The 22,005-nt window shown below is 37.8% G+C and overlaps 1 protein-coding gene across 1 annotated transcript in view; it reads left to right on the top strand.

The window, feature by feature from the left end:
- ACTR3 (actin related protein 3) overlaps positions 1–21,285 on the top strand; it is a 28,497-nt gene extending 7,212 nt beyond the window's left edge. Inside the window, exons 2-12 of the mRNA XM_064435165.1 lie at positions 7,737–7,792; positions 11,369–11,493; positions 12,081–12,191; positions 13,636–13,731; positions 14,267–14,374; positions 16,293–16,436; positions 17,186–17,359; positions 17,710–17,802; positions 18,244–18,369; positions 19,903–19,986; positions 20,374–21,285. Coding sequence (XP_064291235.1) covers positions 7,737–7,792; positions 11,369–11,493; positions 12,081–12,191; positions 13,636–13,731; positions 14,267–14,374; positions 16,293–16,436; positions 17,186–17,359; positions 17,710–17,802; positions 18,244–18,369; positions 19,903–19,986; positions 20,374–20,469 — 1,213 coding nt within the window. The 3' untranslated portion in view covers positions 20,470–21,285. The remainder of the gene's footprint in view (positions 1–7,736; positions 7,793–11,368; positions 11,494–12,080; positions 12,192–13,635; positions 13,732–14,266; positions 14,375–16,292; positions 16,437–17,185; positions 17,360–17,709; positions 17,803–18,243; positions 18,370–19,902; positions 19,987–20,373) is intronic.
- The last annotated feature ends 720 nt before the right edge of the window (positions 21,286–22,005 follow it).

Genomic DNA, 22,005 nt, shown 5'->3' with positions numbered 1-22,005 from the left:
TCCCCTGGTGCTTGCTGGGTGCTCCTGCCCTCCATCCCCATTCTCCCAGGCCATTCAGTCTCATCCTGCCCTCTGCACAGCTCTTGGGTCAAAGCTGGAGCTCTCAAGTGCTGAAACTGTGCAAATAGCAACCACAAAAACTCAACTTTTTTTCCTTTTTTTATTTTTTAATGTGGAAGAACTGTACAGTTTTAGCCCCTTATTACATTTGCTTGAAGAAACTTTCAAGTCAGGCTTTTTCTGCATCATAAGATTTAGATTTTACCTGTTTAATTTCTTCAAGTGCAGGATTTTGTTTACTTGCAGGTTATGTATGTGTTCATTCAGTTGATCCCTCCTTGATTTATCTGTTGAAAAATATGTAGAATTCATTTATTTTCTTGGATTTTTTTCTTTCTGATAAATGTCTGTGCAGTCATAGAATATTCCGAGTTGGAAAGGACCCACAAAGATAATTGAGTCCAACTCCTGATGTTCAGCTTATTTTGGGTAAATGATGTAGAAAGTTGCCAAATAAATCTCCCCCTCATACTAAATAACTTACACTGTTAAGTAATTATTCATGTAAGACTGCCAAACTTTTGGGCATTCTTTCCTCAGTATTTGGAAATACTGCATGGAGTAGGCAGGCTGTGAAAAATGCTCAGAAAGCCGGGAAAAATGGAATACACATTTATTAAAAAGCCTATCAGTATAGGTGAGTGCTGTGTGGGTGCGGTGTAACACAGAGGCACTGTTAAGACACTTGTTAAAATGAATTAGTCTAGAAGTCTCAAAGGAAGCAGTGAGTAGAAAGGAAGCATTTTGCCTTTGCCAACACAAACTGCTCTACTCTCATTGTACAAAGATAATATCCAAAGCCATTTTGCTCTTTTTATTTTGAGGAAAATGCAGTCAGAGAAAAGCTTTAACTTTTGTGTTAAAGTATGTGCCAGCATTAAATATTAGAAATGGGTTTACAAATACAGATAAAATTGACAAAGACTACAAATACAGGTGGTAGTATCATCAGGGTGCCAGAATTTGGGTTTTGTTAGTTGAAAACACTTTAAGTATGGGCTGGTTTCAAGTCTGCTTTTTGTGGCTCAATTATAAGCCACTTTTTTGGACATAAATGCATCTTATCTTCCTCTTTACTTTCAGGAGAACTTCTCCAGAGTCAGCTTACCAATGTTGTTCATTTTTGGTGGGTTGGTTGATTTTCAGAGATTTGGTGGTAGTAAACATAAAGCAAAATTTCAAGTTGTTGCTCTTCTACTCCATCCAAAGGGTAGTAAAATTAGAAGCAGCACAATGCAGTAGCTTCCTCTGTTCTCCAGACTGGTGTTAAAAATGTCACCTGGAGACCTGGGTTGAAGTGCATGTGTAATTTATTCTGAGTGCTTGCAGCACAGGCTGCTTTTGTCCCCATGTTCCTCTTGGTCATTCTGGTCTGGCTCTGTGCAGCTGTGACTTTGTGGTTTTCACTCCCCATTTTAGCTGGACTTTACTAGCAAGCAGTGCACTTGTCTGTGCTCTGAGTTGTAAAGGTAGCTGCTGATGAAAAGCAGCACTGGATAAATTTCCACCCAAAAATACAGATGCCTTTGGAGATAAATCAGCCTTTTTTAAAGGTAGTTTTTATCTATTTAGGAAATAAACCTTTGCTAGAAGCATTTCTCTTTGAAGATGCTTTTAAGCTCATTTATTAAATTGCTCACCAATTTTCTTATGGTTTGTTTTACTGTGATAGTTTCAGTGTGCGACATAGAAGTATTTGTTGCCAAGGTGAAGGCCCTTCCTTGAGTGGGCTGATATTTTTGGGGGGAAATACTGTAAAATAATAGTTACAAACACACAGTAGTACAGTTAATTCCAAGGTCAAGCTTGTAGATGGTGAAATTTTTAACACCTCTGCTACCTAGAGGTCCCATAGGTCACTGAAATACTATACTCCCTTTTACCATCCCTTCATGTAACTTATCTACAATTTAAGAAAGTTCTCTTTACCTGAGAATGCTTCTAATCTTGTGGATTTTTTCCATTTATACAGCAAATTCTTTGGTTTTCACTACTTAAAACACTTGTTGATCAAAAACGCTTTAAAATTTGACAGAAGCAGCTGCTATTTAAAAATGTAAACTAGTAATGTGTGAAAGGTAAACTATATTAACTAAAGATGTAAAATACAGAAAACATGGCTAATTTCAAAATCTTGCTGCTGTATGTTTCATGAAGGACATTTAAAAAGAGATAGTAAACTAATTTATTAATACAAGTCCCATTTTTCCTAGTGTAATCAGTCCTTCAGGGACTTCTGCTGCTGCTTGACCAGTTTGCACCTGATGCTAGAGCTGGGATCTTTTTTAAAGGGGCAAGACAGCTTTCCTGTTTCACTGGAGTTTTCTCATAATTTCTCTTTACAAGATTTGAAAAGTAAATACTTCCCATATGGAAGATCAGTCCCATCTGGATGGGAGAACAGTCCTGATACAAGTAGGATCATAGAAGAAAAGCAACAAATAAAAACAGAAGGGCTTGTTCAGGCTTTTCAGTTCTATGAGGCTCTGTGTATAATGACAAGGAATTCATCCATGTTTGAAAAATGTTCCACTTCTTTTTAAGGTAGCTGTTATCAGAAGACATCAGACAGTAAAAGCATGGTATCTATTTTATAATCCCTGTCTATGCCAGTTAAAACAAGAAATCCCTTTTTGATAAAGTCTTTGATGGACAGACCATGTGTAAGGAGCTGATGTTGAAGAGTAGAATCCCTTTCCATTCTGTTTAAAAACTTGGAGTTTTTGCCATGAGATTTATTTAATGCCCTTTTGAATATATTACCAGGTGCATGTTCTCCTTAGAATCTCCACTTCTTTTCTGTAGTGACTTCCATACCCTGCTTTACTTGATTACAATTTTTTGAGTTAAGGTCATTTAGCCAGCAATGAACGAGTGTTGAATGATGAGTGTTGCAATCCTCTTGTTTTCTGTCTTTGGCCCTTGTTTCCTGGAGCCTTTTTTCCACATAGTTTCAGTAAAGAAATGCAAAGCACTCCTTCCTTAGGAGAGTTCATAAACACATGGAAAAGGCTCACAAGAGAAATGGGAGATTGGCTCCAGACCCATTTGCATGGAAGGGGATATGGAGCAGAGATCTCCTGCTGCCTGAGCAAGTGTGGCACCTTGCAAAAAGGCAGTATCAGCTTACATGTAAGAATAAATGCATTTAACTGTGGAAAGCCTAATGTAATCACTGGATGTTAGACTTGCTTGGAGCATCACCACTTGGATGTGTTCTGCATGGGAGTTGAGGTATGTTTGATGGGCTTGATGTATGGGCTGTGGTACACATCAAAGCAGAATTTTAGCAGTTACACACGTGTACTGTGCAGGCTGTGGTGCCTGGGAAACCCATTACATCTGCAGGGTGAGATACAGGTATTTGGAGTGAGAACTTGTACAGAACTGTGGCTCGGACAGTGAACAGTAATTCAGAACCATCAGGAAGAGAGCAGTTTGAACAACAGGGAAAAAAATAGCTCTGACCAAAATGCCCTTGTTTTGCTAATGATGCACCCTGAAGCTAAACCAGCACATTTTGATTTCCTTCACTTTTGGGTTTTTTACTCCCACTTGCTTTACTTTTCCCACAGAAAATTTTTTTTTTCTTTTGTTTGTTTTTCATGTTGCTTTGTATCTTTCCAGTGGGACCAGCATTGCTGGTACATCTTACTTATGTTTGTGTGTGCATTTTGAATGCATGACATTTCTGTTAGCCCAGGTCTTTAGGAGCAGCTGAGGAATAGGCTGCAACCCAGATTTGCTCTAGGAGTTGGAGATCAGGTGATGCTTGTCCTCGAGTGCTCCTGTCTGCTTGTGCTTGGTTAACTCCTGCCTTTGTGTGGAGCTGTCAGAGAAATGACACAATTTGTGTTGGACCCCCCAGCTCTGTGGTACTTCAGGAGCAGCTGGACAGCTGCATTGCCCACAAAGCAGTTGTCCCCCTGTTCCTCACTTTTGTTAGAATTGCAGTTGTGCTTGAACTAGGGTCTATAACTCGGGAGAATGACTTCTGTTGTGGGTAGGAAAGCAGGTAGCAAAGGCATGTGGTCATAGTTTGTGGTTTGCAGATGGAGGTTCTGGTAATGACATCCTTGTTGCAAGTTCTTACCCTCAGCACTGTTTCCTCTTGGCTTTAAAATTGTCTGGTGACTAATGCACAAGTAACCTTCCAGTGACATTGCTTTTGTGTCATAGCCTCAGAAACATCTATTCTAGGTGAGAGAGCACATGTAAGAAATCCCATTAGTGCTCCTGAGAACATTGTGGGAAGCCCTTTGGCTGTCCTTCCAGAGAGCTTTTGGGCAGAGAGTGCAGAGCTGCTGTGCAGTTTCAGGATGTGAGTTTTTGAGGGTGATCACATGCTCAAGATATTTCTTCACTAATAGGTGAGGGGTTAGTAGAGTTAACTCAGAAGTAGCCTTCATTACTTGCCCTCCCAAACCTGTTTGTGCTATGAATGTCCATTACAAAAATGTAAATATATATGTGTGTTTCTATATATATATATATATAATGTATGCTGAGAGAAAGTGTGGGAGGGAGTGTATATGGTTCTCCAAATACATATATGTATAGAGAATGTGTACTGCTCTTGGATACTCTGTAGCTGATTTTTTGAGCTAAAGGCCATGATTTTCCAACAACTTTTTGCCTGTTTTTTAAGGTTTTTTTCCTTTTTTTCTTTTTTAATGAGCTATTAGGCCTACAGAAACACTTCAGGGAACTGAACACAGAGAAATAGGAGGGAAACACCCGAACAATCCAGGCTTTCACCTTTGGGATTTTGTAAATCAGTTCTGTGTTACAGATTTTAATAGAAGTCAGCTTATACCATTACACTCCTGCGTGCAGTGCCTTGTGCCCTTACTGCTGAATGCCCCAAATTCCATGTGGGATGGCTGAGTCCATGTCTCATTAATGGGGTGTGCCTGCCTGTCTCCATGCAGGTCCCTGCTGCCACTCTTCAGTTCTGAGCAAGACCAGAGGTGATTTACGGAAAATCCAGTGTTGGTACTGCCTTTTGATATCTCTACTATCAGGATTCTTTTTCTGTAGCAGCAGTAATTCCTGTCCTGGAGAAGCTGGGGTGTGCCTTGTTCCTCTGTGAATCATTGATTAGTCAGACACACGTTGCTATGTAGGAACTCCTTATGGAAACTGTATACTTGTGGAATCTGGATTGCCTATAGTATCCTTCTTTTCATGTGATTTAAATATTTCAAGTGACAGTGATAGATCTGATCAGTCTGAATAAAGTCTTGCATAAAGAATCCCACAGTCACTGGATTGTGCATTAAGATGTTTATCGACTTTCATTCAGTTTTACCGTAGCTTTTTGCCTCACCTATCACATTTTTAGACTTCATTTTAACTAAAGAATATCTCTATATGCATTTAGTTACGAAAATCAGGTTTAGTGTTTATAATGTGTGGTGCCATGGTCCCTGGCTGTGCTGTGGGCCTGAGGCTCCCAGGGCAGCAGGGGTCCATGCCTGGCCCATGTGCCAGCAATGCTGGAGTTCCAGGGATGCAGGGAAGTCTTGTACATGAGAGATGTGAAGTGTTGGGTAGGACGCTGCACAGGAGACTTGCTGGTACAATGCTCTAATTCTCAGAGACATCATGCAGGTTTTTTTCCCCTTTCTTTTCTTGGAAGCCTAAAAATGCAACATTTTTTTTTCCTTGAATCAGTACACTTCTTGCTGAGTAGGCCATAGTATTTTTATATACGCTGATTTTATGTCTGAATACGCTCTTTTTATGTAAAATGCATCTTTCATGAGATTATTTTTCTTTCAGTCTTCCTGGCTGTGTGTGTGCTGGGCAAACTCCCACCCACAAGCAACTAAGCTGCCAGTTACCTGCAACAGTTGAGTTTTTGCTTTCTTTGGAATACTGAGTTTAATAATCAAACAGTTTTAACTTTCTGAACTGTTAAAAAACACTTCTAATCTAGTTGTAGCTTTACGCAGCATTCAGGCTCCAAAGTTCTTGTGTGGATTTAGCTTTACAACCTCCATGCCACAGTTCTGGTTTGCAGGGGAAGGTAGAGGGAGTGAGTCAGTATTTGCTGGTTTGCTTAGTAAAAATTACTAAATTACTTAGTAATTGTGGCACTAAAAGCCTCTTAAAACACTATAAATACAGTGAACAGTTGTGATAGGTTAAAGAAGCACCAGTTTGTGAAATTCTTGATATTTCTTTCGGGAAGTAGATCTTTAAGAAGAAAATCAAACTTCAATGAGCAAAATCCAAGTTGTGTGTCCTGAGTTGAGGCACATAAAGTGCCTAATGTCTTCATGAGGTGTGAAGTTCTTTCTGATATTTAGTTGCTTTTTTCATTATTTGTCGTCTTCTGCCTGCAAAGTTTTTTTTGTCATGAAACATTCCTGTTGATTGGTATGAAGTCAAGTTTCTGTACATGGTTACTCACAACTGTTACAGTGTGTTACACACAAGATCGGGTTTACAGCTTTGAAAATACATCTCCTGCAAAGCATTTGTGGTGTGAGATGAGGTCCTGTGCTAACCACTTTGTTATTCAGAGAGCAGCCCACCTTCCCTGTGAGGATCTGGTCTCTTGCCGGTGCTGATGGGTGCAATTAGCATCAGTGATGGAAATTGTGTGGGTGCTGCTGCTCACTGCTGTGTGAGCCATGGCACCCAGAGCTGCTGCAGCAGCACTCCCCTCCCAGCCTGGGCAGCCCAGCCTCCTCCTCTGTCACTGCCTTGAATTTATGCTTTGGGAGAGTTACTGCTGCCTTACACTTCCTCAGATCTTCCAGCTTTACGTCAGAGTGCTGAAAGCTGTGGAGGTGCTACTACAGCCTTCATGCCTTTGCTGATGGTGCTAATTCAGTGCAGCTGCACTCAAATAAAATGAGAACTTTGTCACGTCTGTGTTTGTTAGAAACATGTGGGTAAGCTCTAACTCTTGAGCTAGAGCTGTGCATTTTGGTCTGCACGGTTTAGAATTTGCCTGTGCTGCTTTGGTGACAGCATTTCTAGCAGCTGGTTTTGGTACCCTGAGTTTTGAAGTTATTGTTCATTAATACTTTGTTAATTTCTTCAGTTTTCTTGAATCGTGATAATGAAGATAATGTATATAACCATAGCACATTCTGGAGACTGGGTGAAGGCATGGAGTTATTTTCCCCTTGCTTTCTTTACTCTTGTAAGACACATTTTGAGACTTGTTTTCCATTTGTGAAATGGAATGGCTTTTGCCAGGACTTGGCATTATCAGCTGCTTGTGACACGAGGATGACCAGCCTGCCTCATGCCCTGCTGGCAGTCCATGGGCAGGGCAGCTTTTCCCCCTATAGTGGAGTTACAAAAGCACTTTTACCACCAGCATTAGCTATATGAAAATATTTCAATGGAGATGCTCGCTGCTGAGCAGGGAGGACCAAAAATTACACTCCTAAACATTGATAGATGGAATTACATACTTTGTGTTCCTTAGTAAAATGTTATTAGAGTGGAAGTTAGCAGTGATGCTTGATCTGTGGCAGGGAGCATTGTTTTATACTTTAAAAGAAAGAAATTCTTATTTGCCTTGTTTATTTTTATAGGAAAGTCAGTGTGGTGTCCTTCTGATGTGGGAACAGGGGTCTGTTCATTAAAAAAGCAGGTATCTTTGTTATTTGTGGTATTAAATATCGCAACCAAATCTTTTTTTGCCTCAACAGGTATACAAAGCTTGGATATGCGGGTAATACTGAACCCCAGTTCATTATCCCTTCATGTAAGTATTTGTTACTTGTGTATCAATGCTAAAGTTACTCTTGCACATTCTGTAACATGCCATAAAAAAACAAGCAAACAAAAAAAAAACCAACAGAAAAAACAATATTAAAAGATTATTACTTGATCTCTTGAGTGATGACACAGAGAATGTGGCTTTTTTGTTTTGCTACAGATACTCAGTTTAGATATATATTTATTAAAAAAGGATACTAATAGTTGAAGCTAATTTTTTTTTTTACATTGAAATAATGTAAAAATCCAGTAGCATGGCTACATCTGCCTTTTAATAGTTTTTTTCCTTGTTTAGTGATTTATCTAGTAAAACGTTGAGTTGATTATAACTGGAAAAAAATTAAAATTGTATGATTTAATATCTCTAGGGTTTAAAATGGTCTGCTTGCCTGGAAGTTGTCAGTATTACAGCGATGTTAATTTACTGTATTTTGCAAATGTCACAAGAAACCGTGTCAGTTTTTCCCCCCACGTAGAACAGCTTATAGATTTGCTCCCTGGCTCCTGAACTGTTTCTCCCACTTGAAGAGATTCAGTTCTGCTCCAGAGAGCGGAGCTCACTCGGCTTCCCTTAGCAATGCTTCACCTTTTGACCTCCTGCACCACTTGGCAGTTCCTCATTGTTCATCTGTGCCAAAGTAATCATGGATTACATCCTGGTGAAAAGGAATAATTAGCACGCCCAGTTTTCCTTGCAAATACAACAGGAAGAGTAATACTACTTCAGTGCAGTCGCTGTGAAATAAACTTGGAAGTTCAGGCTCTGTGCTGATTTTTCAATGAAACGTGCTTCAAAAAGTAATTTTCATAAAAAGATAAGGCTAATTCACTTCTATGAGAACAGGAGAATGCATTCAGAGAGTCCATTCTGTATCTTCTATTTTGGCTTCTAATAATTATTTCTTAGATTATTTAGTTTTCCAAATTAACTTCATTAAGTTTATTTCAGCGTCATATAAAACACAACAGTTTTGCTTTTCACACAAAAGCTAGTTTAAGATTAGATACTAGAAGTTTCTAAATGTTGAAAAAATGCTTACAGTGCTCTTTAAACTTTGTATCACTTCTTAAAATATAAATGGGCAAGTAGTTATTTAATTTCAGAAACAAAGTTTATATACTTTTTCTGCATGTTTAGATTTGGTTATTTAATCTGAAAACCACTTTTTTGTTTCAAAAAAGAAGAAAGATCATATTTTAAAGATTGAAAATTAAATGACCTGTCAGATCATTAAGCAGAGAAATTTGTCCAACAGGGATGTTATTAAAGTTGAAGAGAAAGGGATGAAATGAGGTTTTTTTTGATGGCCTTTTAATGCAGTGTGGGATATGGAAAAAAGGATGCTCAGTCTTGATGCTCCTGCAGCTGAAATGACCCTTGGCTGCAATTCTCTCAATAAAAAAAGGCATTTTTCTCATTTGTGCTGCAATCCAAACTAGATAATTACAGTAACAGCATGAGTTTGTGTTAATCCTCTGCCTGGAATGAAACAAAATAGCGCCGGGTTAATCCACATTAGAGAAACAAAAATAGGGTACAGCAGTACCTAGTTTCAAAGTAAAATGTTACAAAAAAGCACTTTGGTGTCTATAATTTCCTTAATGTTATTCCCTGTGGAAAAATGGTTTGGTTTCTCCTTGGACTTCCAGCAGTGGCATTTTATCAGTTTGATTCTCTAAAATTAATGTTTGCTGTTAAACAGGTCTGAGCAGCATTCCTTGTGCCTTGTTCACTTGTAGCTTATCTTATTCACTCCTGCTCTTAACAAATTTTTATCTCCTTATGAGGTGTTCTTGATTTTATTCTGAATATGCTTCTGTAGGGATGAGAAATGCTTACATGAAAATGAAGTAAATGAGAATATACTGAGCCAATTTTTTGATGCTGCTTGGGTTCACTGCTTTCTTCCCTGGCTGCTTTTTAGATCTTAGATTATTAATTTTATTTGATTTTTATTCACTTAAGCAGGTTTTTCCTGCTGTTTGTTAAAATGGGAGTCACCTTCTTTCCCTTACCCTGTAGTTCCCTTGATTTTTCTTTATTTCAGTTTATCTGTGATAGCTGATGGCTTTTTTTTTTTTACTTCTAAAAGAAAAAACTGGCTTGAGTAGTGTCAGCACAAAAATTGATTCAATGCAAGGATGTTATTTTTTTTTTCCTAAAAGCTCTTAATTCTTGTGCCAAGCAAACCAAAGGCAATTGCTCTGAGTATTGCTGGGGTGCTGCCCATCCTCAGGCACATCAGCTGAGGTTTCAGCAAGATTTATGTTCTTGTTTATGTTTTCAGGATATGATTCAGGTTGTTTGTTCCTAGTTTCTACCTTTCAAAAGCAGCGCTGAACAAGCTGGCCTTGAGGGAAGCAAAATATTGGAGACCTCCCATCTTGTTTTAGGCTTGTAACAGGATGAAACCAGTCGGGTTTGAAAGTTGGTATAATCCTGTGGCAAGTGCTGGATTTTACTTGAAAGTTCTTGAGGATAAGACACATCTGGACAAAATAATTCCCCCAGATGTGTTAGCTCTGTAACAGTGACCTGAAAATATTTGTCAAGGTTCCTCTCTTCACTTGCAGCAAGCACCTGCCTTGCGACATTTCCTTCCCTGTGATTTTAGCTTCTGCTTCTCATCTACCCCCCTTCTGTTTGGCTTCCCCCAGCCTTCTGCTTCCTCTCTGCTCTCCTGTAAGCAGCTACAGAAGTTGCAGTATGATTCAGTTTTCTTCCTGAGGAGCTCAAAATAATGACTTCTGTTCCATCCTGTTCAGTCTTTCACAACGCTCAGCTTGTTGGTTCCTCTGGCCCTGCCTGTGTTGCTCAGCGTGGGAAGGGAAGGGAGGGGGATCCCTGAGCTCGGGGTGCTTTATCCCTTCTCCAGCTGCTGATTTCCAGGTCCTGTAGCTGTGCTGCCCTGGCTGCTGGGCTTGAGACTGCAGCTGTTTTCATAACTTTTAAAATCTTTAATTATGACCAAACATAACTTCTTGCTGAAGGTGAGAACTAGAAAAAATATTTCTGCCATTGAACGAGCTTTTGGAGCACAGCCTTAGGACAGTTGAGGCTGATTTAATGCTGCTTGGATATATGAATTTCCTCATCTGTGTAAAGGATTCCATTTAAAGATTTTAAATAATACAGCAGATATTGCTGGATCTGCAGCCCTGATGGCTGGGGAGTGATTCTTTTAAAAATAATAACAACACTAATAATAATACTTAAAATGGTTATTGTTATTGGAGTGTTCAGAAAATGACATATTTGTTGAATGAAAAGACGTGTAGGGATATCCTATTTTAGTGTTTCAGAGTATGTTTTATTTTCTGATTGCATGTTGGGTGTCTAATAATTAAATTTGTATTTAAGTCTGTTACTGTGTTACTTTTTAAGTCCTTACCATGCTTACCCATTACTGGAGGTCAAATTATCTACATTCTATGTAGCTTTTCTGAGTTACACTTGAAACAAAGGATGATTGTGATCAGTGTGTCTGTTTTTCCAGTGTAGGTTTTCTTTTTTTAGTGCAGGATATAGGACTTCAAATAATGTTTGTGTTCTCTGTTGAAGGTATTGCTATCAAAGAGTCAGCAAAAGTGGTGGATCAAGCACAAAGGAGGGTTTTGAAAGGTGTGGATGATTTAGACTTCTTCATTGGGGATGAAGCAATAGAAAAACCAACTTATGCAACCAAGGTATTAAGAAAAATTTTAAAGATAATTTTTTAATCCTGTTTAGCAAGCGTCACATGTACACTAAATATAATGTTAAGAATGCTTTTTGAATAACTTAAATCGTACTTATTTATTAACTCTGTTTAAATAGAAAACAAGCTTTGGTATTAGTTTTGTGATTTTGGGGAGCCTGTGGGAATTTGCAAAACACTGGTTTTTATATATATAACATAAATATATTCCTTCATAAGTGAAAGGAGGCTGAGTGGGTGTTAAATGGAAATACCACATTCCCTTGTTCCTTGGCAGCTTCTGTCAGCAGCATCAGAGTGGGACACTGGGCTGGAGAACTTTTGGTTTATCCCAGTGCCACCATTCTGCTGTACTGGGAAAAATGCATTGTGTTGTCTCTGCTACTCAGGGTTGGAATCAGAGTTTTGAAAAGGTGTTACATAGGAATAGGGGAAGCCTAAATCAAGGTTTATTGCCTATGTAGATCATATACTTTTAATGCAGTTGAAAACAGATTTTTTTGTTTGGTTCTGGGGTTGTTTCTTTTTTTTTTTTCTTTTTGTTTCCAATTATAATTTGGTATTTTTCTCAACCAGTGGCCTATCCGCCATGGTATAGTTGAAGACTGGGACTTGATGGAGAGGTTTATGGAGCAAGTAATCTTTAAGTATTTAAGGGCAGAACCTGAGGACCATTATTTTCTTTTGGTAGGTAAATTTATGCCTTGCTTAAGACTGTACGATGAATAACAATGTGTTGATTTATGTAAATTCTTAAATATAAATATGCATGTTCTGAAAGCAAAAGTAAATAAATTACCTGGAGCTTTCTTGACCTGCCTTAAGCCATCCAGGTTCTTTAATTTTCTGAAAATGCCAGTGTGTATGAACAGCAAACATTTTTCTGTTCTCTTGTCATTTCCCTCCAAATTGTCTGATGCATCACTTTATTTTCCTTCTCCACTGAATTCAATAATCTCAAGTTTATATGTTTGAGATAAAAACAATACTTGTGTTTTGACTTTACATAATTGCAATTATTTTGTTTTTACAGTACTGCCATCTGGATGAAGTATCTAGAGAGTAAATTTCTGTCTTTTATTTTCTGTGAAACTGGAAGGGTTCATTGTCATATTTGGGCTGATTAGATCTCAATTAAGGTCAATGTTACTCTGAAGCATCTGCTATTCCTTAGTATTTTATTTAGGGTCATTGAAATAGGCAGTTTGGTTTAGTGTGATATTTATAGACCAAGTTTGGAATTAGGGGTGTTGGCCATACCCATTTAAATTTCTCCTTCTTGAAGCAATAATTAGGTCCAGTTGCTCAAGGCTGTGTCCAGCCAAGCTGTGACTATTTCCAAGGATCAAAATGCCATTACAACCTTGGGCCCCTTTCCAGTATTTGACCCCCTATAAATTACCTTTTTTCCTTCTAATGCCTACTTAGGATTTCCCAAGTTGAGTTTTGTGTCCCTGGCCCCTTGTCCCAGCACCTTTGTGAGGAATCTGATTCCCTCCTCTTTTTACCCTCCTGTTACACAGTTGCTGCAATGGAAGAATGATGTTTTGTTTTCTCAAGTATTCTTTAGCACTACCCAAAATCTCCTTCAGAGTAGAGCCTTGAGTATGTTTGATATTTCAATGAGAGCTATAGGACACTATTATGGCATGGTTTATGTTCAGCTTTTCTCACTTGAGTACATTCCTATAGCTGAGCTTATCAACTTGTGTTACAGTGGCTGCCTTCTGAAGGAAAACAGCTCTTTTCACTGAGAAATCTAAAAAATGTCATTCTTTAAGTGTGCTAAACTGCATCCTTTGCCATATTTTGATAGTCCTTGATTCTTTCAAGTGAAATCAAAAGTTGTAATGTGCTAACCAGCCCACAAAGGACGTAATTTCTTAAGCAGTAACTGATGCAGTTTTTATTGCCCTTTTGTTTTTCTTTCTTTTAATGCAATTTGCTTAAATTCTTAAAAGCACCCTTGGTCCATTACTATTTTTACATGCTGTTCTTGTTGAATGATTCATCCTAAAACTTAGGAGTTGGTGGTTCTTTTTTTTTTAAAGTTAAATGTTTGTTTTGAATGTAAGTTAACATTTTATTTTTGTGTGTGTGTATGTGTGTTTTTTTTTTTTGTGTCTCACAGACTGAGCCTCCATTAAATACTCCAGAAAATAGAGAATATACTGCTGAAATCATGTTTGAGTCTTTCAACGTTCCAGGGCTATATATTGCTGTTCAGGTAAGGGGAGGGCTGTGGAAAGACACAGCTGCAGTATTTTTCCTTGGGCTAAAGCTAATTTCACTGTGCAGAAACTGTGTAAGTGGTGTTTGGATTATGTTTATGTCCTTCTGGTTGGCAGTTCCAGCACTGCATGTTTGACATGCTTTGATTCTGTGGGTGGTTAGTGGATACTGTTCCTCTGTTGCCTCTGCAGCAGAGTATGGTATCTGTTGCATCATAAGTAAATAAAAAAACCACACCACATCATAATAATTCTATTAATCCAAGAACTGAATCCCTTTCAGTATGAAGTAATGAAAAACTATGTTTGAGCATGGCTGAAAAAATACCAGGCAAGTATCAAAAATTAAATTTTTCAGCCTCTTTTTTCCAAGCTGTTGTATAGACATATATAATATTATTAAATCAGTTTCCATGCTGTAAATTACCGTGGGGGTGCCAGTCTCTGTCCTTGGGAGGAGTGATGGGAAGTGAGGTCTGCAGGCAGATGTTTTGCCAATATTTGATTTTAGTGTATTTTTTTTTCCCCAAGGCTGTCCTTGCCTTAGCTGCCTCCTGGACATCGAGGCAAGTAGGAGAGCGAACACTGACTGGCACAGTTATAGACAGTGGAGATGGTGTCACTCATGTGATTCCTGTGGTAAGTGTGCCTCAAAGCTACCCTACAGCTTCAGTGCAGAATTACTTGTCCTCTAAGTTCTCTAAGTGTCCACCTACGCACACTGAAGTATAGACAGGAGTCTTCAAAAATGCCAGATAATTCCCAGGGCTGTGGGTGTGAGTTTTGGTTAATTTTGTAGTGCAGAAACTCTTTAACTTCTCTGTAACCCTGAGTTTGGCAGGGCTAATTGTCTTTCAGTGACTTACCTAAAAGGTGAACTGCCAAGGCCATGCTAAGTGATGAGTGAAATTGCTTTAGCACATTTACATTTTGGCTTGCTGGTAAGAATGAATAGGCTCTTTACAGTAGTCAGTACAAAAAGTTTGACTTCTTATTTTCATTTAGCTCAGTCCATTATATATAAAGTAGAAATAATGCAAAGTATTAGAGGGCAGATGTAGTATTGTTTATAGTTTTTCTTTATCTGTTCCCAGTATTTAGTAGTGCTTCAGCCATACAAGCAAAGGCAAAGTTCCTGCTTGACTGGATGAAAACAACCCCTAGGGTTGTTTAGTGTTGAATATCTGTTCCAATACATCAAGTTGCTAAAGCAGAAACTTGGATGATTGTGTGATGTTTTGTTAAATAATGAACACCTAGAACTGCAGTAATTTTCCTTACTGTCAAATTGTTGCCCATCTTTCTTGGGGGAATTAAATTCATGTCTGTGTACCAGATATATTTGTATTTTCAGAATGAAGTTAGATTACAATTTTTAAGACAAAAATCTATACAAAGCTTTATCATGCCACAGTAACATTAATTTTTTAAATCACTGGCATTGATGGTGGTCAAATATGCACTGTCATGTAGCATTTTCTTACTAACTTTGGGGGAATATAGTGGCTAAATTTTTGTTCATACTGTTCATCCAAGTTAGTGCATTTTTAATAAGACTTAGGAAACAATTGACATCTCAGACCTTCTATAGAACATCTTTTAAGAGTTGAACTTTTCCTGATTTGTGGGTTAGATTTTTTTTAGTTGAAATAAGAGTAGGTAGTCTATATCATTTGAAGCATTAACCTCTTTTACAGAATGTCATTTACTTCTGAAATTTTTAAACATCTTGAACAAATTGTCAACAATGTTCTACCATTTCTGTTATAAAATAAATAAAAAGGAATTAACAAACACTTCTCTGTAGTGAAGTAGTGGTAGATTTTTTTTTTTATGACACTATTTTCTGTGTTAGTAAGACATTTTTGTATGAACATGAGATATGAAAATTTAAGCATTTTATGATTGTGATATCTCTTTGGATTTAGCAGGTCTGCTGGGTTGAAGGCCAACCTTGCACACTTGGTTTCTTTGTTTAGACCAGATGTTTTTAATACATTCATACTGGTCCCCAGGATGTCCCCAGGGCTTGTGAAGGTACAAGGATGAGGATGGGCCAGTCTGATGTTCTGAGCAGCCTCAATTAATGTCCTGAAATGATGCATTTTCTCCCTGCTTTCAGAAAATTAATTTTGGTTCTTGTGGATTATAACATCTTACATCAGTGGCTGTGACTGCAGGGCCACATCAGTTATTCTAAAATAATATTTCACCAGAAAAGGTTCCTTGACCTTTTTGGTAAGAGTAACCTCATTTTGAAGAGAAAATAAAGGCCAAGGAATAGTGAGTATAGTGATTTGTCTGCCTTATGTACTAGTGACCTTTCTGTTCCTTCTAACCCTGTAAGAATTATGAACCAATGCTGTGCAAAGTAAAGTAAGGCTATACTGTGAAGAATTGGATTTGTGGTAATTAACTGAGCCAGTTTTAAAGGGCTTTAGCCTCAGAATCACAGGTAGTGGGTAGGAGTTGAGACTCCACGCCTTTCTCTTTCCCTCTGAGCTTTGGTGAAAATAGTTCTTATCAGTACCTTTGTCCCCATTAATTCTGTGTACAGGCTGAAGGATATGTGATTGGCAGCTGTATCAAACACATTCCAATTGCTGGCAGAGATATCACATACTTCATTCAGCAGTTGCTGAGGGAGAGAGAAGTAGGAATTCCTCCTGAACAATCCTTGGAAACAGCTAAAGCAGTGAAGGTAATGTGAACATTGCAGGTCTTAAAGTTATTTTATATCACAACTTGGTATCTGGTTTTAAAGTACATGACTATCTGAAAGTAATTGTGCTTCTGAGCAATGGGGCTCTGATTCTAAGTAATGTAAAAATGTGTTAATGTAATAACATGAAATAACAGGGTTTACAGTTGGGTTATACTCGCTCAGTCTGGCCTGGAATTTCACTCTTCACCTGTTGTCTCCCCTTTCTCTTCTCCTCCATTATCGTTATTGTTGTTATTATCCTGTTGCTATTATTATTGCAATGTTCTGTAGGAAATACTGTTGGCTGGATGTGTCATATAAAGAGCTGTAATTGCTCTTATATTCTTTCTGAATATTAATGTATTCTTTTTTGTAATACACATTACACAGAGAACAAAGCTATTCTGAAAGACATTCAGCTTAAAGTACACTTCAATTTTGTTTCTCTGGCAGTTCTTCAATGTATTTCAGAATTAATTTCTTACAATCTTGGAAGTTTAGGGGAAAAGTAGAAGAAAAGTAATTTAGCTCAGCCAGAGTCTTCAGTACTGCACAGAAATGATCTGTAGTAGCAGAGCCATTATCTACCTGTGTACAGTAAATGTCAGTTCAGCTGTTTTGAGGCCTATTCTTTATCTGCCAATTTAATACTTACTCTTAAAAGTTTAAATTACTACATTTTTTTAAAATTTCTTACCAGTTTTCTATACTTTTGCTAGTTCTAACTGTATCTGTTCAATTTTCAGGAGCGCTTTAGTTATGTTTGCCCTGACTTAGTAAAAGAATTTAACAAGTATGACACAGATGGTACAAAGTGGATTAAACAATATACTGGAATTAATGCTATCTCAAAGAAAGAATTTACCATTGATGTTGGTTACGAGAGATTCCTGGGGCCAGAGATTTTCTTCCATCCTGAGGTAAGTTGATTTGAAATGTCTAGACTTTTAGATGATAGCAGAGAAATCCTATTTGCAAAATTGTAAAGAAGTGATAATCTTTACTTATTTTTCTTCTTATTTATTAATAGATACTAGCTGCTGTTGTATGTCAGTGTGCTTTGATTCTTGATTGCTACTAATGTTTATACAAATCCAGGTTAAAACACAAAGCACCTAAAATGGCAGCAAAAATATTTCACAACTGTTTCCATTATTAGTTTTTGTGATATCTCTAGTATAACATAATGGTTCTTTTCTTTTTTTCCTCTTTTCCTTTGCAATGTGTGGTCCTCCACAGTGACCTGACTTGATTTTATTCCTGATTGCAGTTTGCTAATCCTGACTTCACACAACCAATCTCAGAAGTAGTAGATGAAGTTATTCAGAATTGTCCCATTGATGTTAGACGTCCTCTATATAAGGTCAGTAGAGATAATGTTTATTTTTTTATATATGGGTTTTAGAAGAATTGTTATTTTTATCAAGGTACATACATGAAACTCTTAAAAACCAATCCCAAGTGAGCAAAATTAACTGTTTTCTTAGAAATTAATCCAATATGCAGAAGGGTTTATTGTTCACTTAGACGTTTTCAGAATGTGCTTTTTCATTAGGGAAACAAAAAACTGAGCAAAAATAGTGAGATGTAATAAGATATAAATGGATTTTAAAGACAATTTTAATGTGTCAAACTCTTGGTGAGTTCATGTTGTGTCATGCTTGTATGCTAGATAATTTAGAGTAAAAGCATATCTGCTAACTAACTTTTAAAACTGTATTTAGATATTTGGAATTTAGGAACTAGGTAATGTGGAGACTTGCATTTTCAGACGTGGTTAACAATTTTTTTTAATTAAAAACAGAATATTGTCCTCTCTGGAGGCTCAACCATGTTCAGGGACTTCGGGCGCCGTTTACAGCGAGACTTGAAAAGGACTGTTGATGCCAGGCTGAAACTTAGTGAAGAACTTAGTGGTGGCAGACTGAAGGTTGGTTTGTGCAGCTCTTGCACCTAACAAGCATCTGTTACCTGGAAAATGTGCAAATAACATCTTGCAACGCGTGCTCTTTGTTGAAATGGCTTTATCTTACTTGATATTCTTACAGAGGCTGTTCAGAGGTTCGTCCATTACACTGATCACATACCAGCAGTGAGCCACTCCAGCTGTCTTTGTGCTTGGTGTTTATTGATCAGTTACAGCTCATTGTGCTCAGTCTCTTGAGCCTGAAGATAAGAGAAATGAATTGAGCTCATTGTTGAGCCACCAGGAGAGTCAGGAGCACGTGTCCTGTGAGGAATGAGGGAGCCTTGATTAGAGAGGGGAAGGCTTTGGGACTCCTGATAGCGCCTCAGTACATGTGGGGAGATTACTGATCTTGAGGTTCAGCTGGATAAAACCCTAAATACCTTCCTCTGGCTTTGTAGCTTACCCTGCTTGAGCAGGAGGCCAGTCCAGAGACATGATGTGGTCCCTTCCCACCTCAATTATCTTACAATCCTATAAGGGACTTCATGTTTTTACTAAACTGCATCATCCTTAATTTGTGCTCTTTCCACTGCAGACCTCTGACCTAACTGTTGCATCTTTCTCTTGTCTCTGCATGAAGAAAAGACCTGCAGAGAAAAAAAAATTGTGGGTTTTTTTTCCTTTTAAAGGAAATTGATTTTCCTCATTTATTTTGTAGTAGAAATCTAGCTAGGTGAGCTCAAACAATCCTTTAAAACCCCAGCAGGGCTTTATGATATGTTGTGTAAAGAACTCTTAAATTTCAGTAATACACAATTCTCTGGCCCAAGAAGTATCATTTAGTGTCTATTTTCTTCACTAGGCTTGTACCACTTAAGGAAATGGGGTGTGATTCTTCTGTTCTAAGTACCAGGCATGGCAAAGAATCACTGGCAGGAGTTTTGCAAAGGTGTTACAGAACATCTTTAGATACTGTTTCAAATTTCTGCAGGTTGGGCTGAAAAAATAAATTGTGAAACTGTTACACTGGTAACGTTGATTGGCATGAGTAAGGAATAGCTTGTGTGCCTATGGGAAGAAAGGGAATGGCTGACTGGAATGAGTGCTGTAGTTTGGAAAAGCATGACTGACTGTATTGATCCTGGGTAAACTTCCAATCTGCAACTGATGCTTTGTTAGAATAATCACATGAAACTTGGAAATTACCTTCCTAAAGTGTGGCTTTTTAAAAAGTTTAGGTAGTATGGGTCAGTGCTTATAAATGCATAAATAAATAGAAATTAATCTATCCATTAAGAAATTAATCAGAACATAGTGAGAAAATAAATGGGTGTGAATGGAAGTATTTCTGATAAAGCAGGTAACTTATCCATAAGCAGGAGCTGTTTCTTATTCTTCATTGTACAAGGGGAAGTCTGGTGCCATAAATGTAAATTTACATGCACAGCCTTTATGAAAAGTAAACTTGGTATATACACTCCTGTAAAACTAGATCTGTTTCTTACCAGCAGAAGTGACTTTTAATGTGTTGCTTTTCTCTCCTCTTTTCTGCAGCCGAAGCCCATTGATGTCCAGGTCATTACACACCATATGCAGAGATATGCAGTCTGGTTTGGAGGATCAATGCTGGCTTCCACAGTGAGTTTAGCTGTAAAGCTGAGCATGTTTGAGCCATTCTGATTTGGCTTTTGGAGCTCTCATCTCACCTTCACTGTATATGAAATGTGATTGGGGAATATCTGATAGGCTTCAGGTGGTAAATATATCTTCCCTGTTTTTGCATTAGACCTTAAAGACTTGGAAGAGCAAAAGAAATCTGAATGAAAGCTTTGTGTGAGTTGTTAAATAGTGCAATATTAGTTTTGTGGCAGAATATATTCTTTGCATTGGTGTTTAGCCACGCATGATGTAAGTTTATTTTAGGATTTCTGTGCTCTGATTTTTACCACTAGCTACATAAAAGTTAATATTGTTAAAATAAGGTGTCTATACCATACACTAATGTTTTTTTCCTTCCCTTTACAGCCTGAATTCTACCAAGTATGCCATACCAAAAAAGATTATGAAGAGATTGGCCCTAGCATCTGTCGTCACAACCCTGTGTTTGGAGTCATGTCTTAAAGCTGACCCTGCAGGGGTCAGGGATGGGGAAGTGGGGAGGAGGAAAAGTCTTTTCTGATTACTTGTTTGTCTGATGGCTGGTATTAAGATAACAAACATGACTTGACAATAAGAAAAAGACCAAACACAATTAAGCAGGATCATTTTAATAAGTGTCTCAACATGCGGATGTAGTGGAAAGCCAAAATGATCACGTTTTTTCTTTAGATTGATTATTTGAACCTGTGCGTAACAAAACAAAAACAAAGTGGATTTTAGTTCTTTCTGTGCCCTGATATTTTGTATATTAATGAATTATCCAAGATTTGATGGGATTTGATGGTGTGTAGATAGTCAGCTCTCTAATGCTTCCATTGTACCCCTTCATGGGTGCAATACAGGAGCTTGTTTATATTTCATACTTTTTTATACTTTGAGGAAAAATATGAATAAAAGAAACTGTAATATTTGAGGAAAAAAAATTTACCAGTGACCAACTTTAAATTAAAAAAAAGAAAAAAAAGTCATGACTCATGCAACTAGCTCTTGCAAATCATGACCAGTCTAAATCCTGGGTTCCATACAATGCGAGTGCTTTTGGAACTAAGAAGCTACTATCTTGGATTAACCAATGCCTGCTAGTGCTTTCTGATTACTTGGTGCATTTTCATACTATCTCTTGCTTTAAAAGAAAAAAAAAGAAGTAAAGACAAGACTGTTGGACCAGTATTGCAGTTCTGTAGTGTCATTTCTAATTAAACCAAATAATCAGGTTATCAAAATTTGGTGTATTTAAAGCCTAACACCATTCCAATAAAGGCACAAAATTTCTTTTTATGTTGGTGTCAGACTTGTTAATCTCATGACACGGGAAGTTCTGAGCATGGGTCCCTACATATCCGCTGTGGCTTTTGAGGAGTGAGGTTGGTCTGTGAGGTAGAGATGTAATGTGCTTTGTGTAACTCAAGTGTGAGCATTTTAGAGCTGCAGTTTGTGTGTTCAGCTAGCTAGCACTTACCTAGAGAAGCCTGACAGCTGCTCCACTGTTGGGTTTGTTCATCTACTTTGTTCTGTAACTTTTTTCCCCCCACTTTCTTGCAGGTGGTGCTATTCAGGAGTCAGCACTGCGTTTTCAGTCTCTGTGGTTTTTCTGCAAGAAAATACCATGTAGATAAAAATAAAGTGAAAACAATCTCTTTCTCATTCTTTCTAGGAAGAACACTTTCTGTAGTGACTGGAATTACTTAAAATTTGTTGATATTTGAGAGAAAACACTTCTTTAGGCACTTCTGAGCCCACAGAGGGAGTCGAGGCTGTTTGCCTAGGAAACCACAAGAGGGAGATATCCTGGTTTCTTCTGAGTTGCAGAGATGCCTCACATTTTCATCAGAGAAGCTTATCTATTGCCAGAGCTTCAAAACTTGGTAAATGTAACTCCAAAACAAGGATAAATGTGGGAAAGTGTTTTTACAGTAAGCATTGTAAAAAATTTACATGCTGGAATCAAACAGAACATGATGCAAGCAACACAATTTTGAAGAATTTTATTACAAAACT

The sequence above is a fragment of the Passer domesticus genome, chromosome 10, assembly GCF_036417665.1.
Source record: "Passer domesticus isolate bPasDom1 chromosome 10, bPasDom1.hap1, whole genome shotgun sequence".
Classification (NCBI taxonomy): Eukaryota; Metazoa; Chordata; class Aves; order Passeriformes; family Passeridae; genus Passer; species Passer domesticus.
This window is presented reverse-complemented; position numbering and strand designations above follow the sequence as displayed.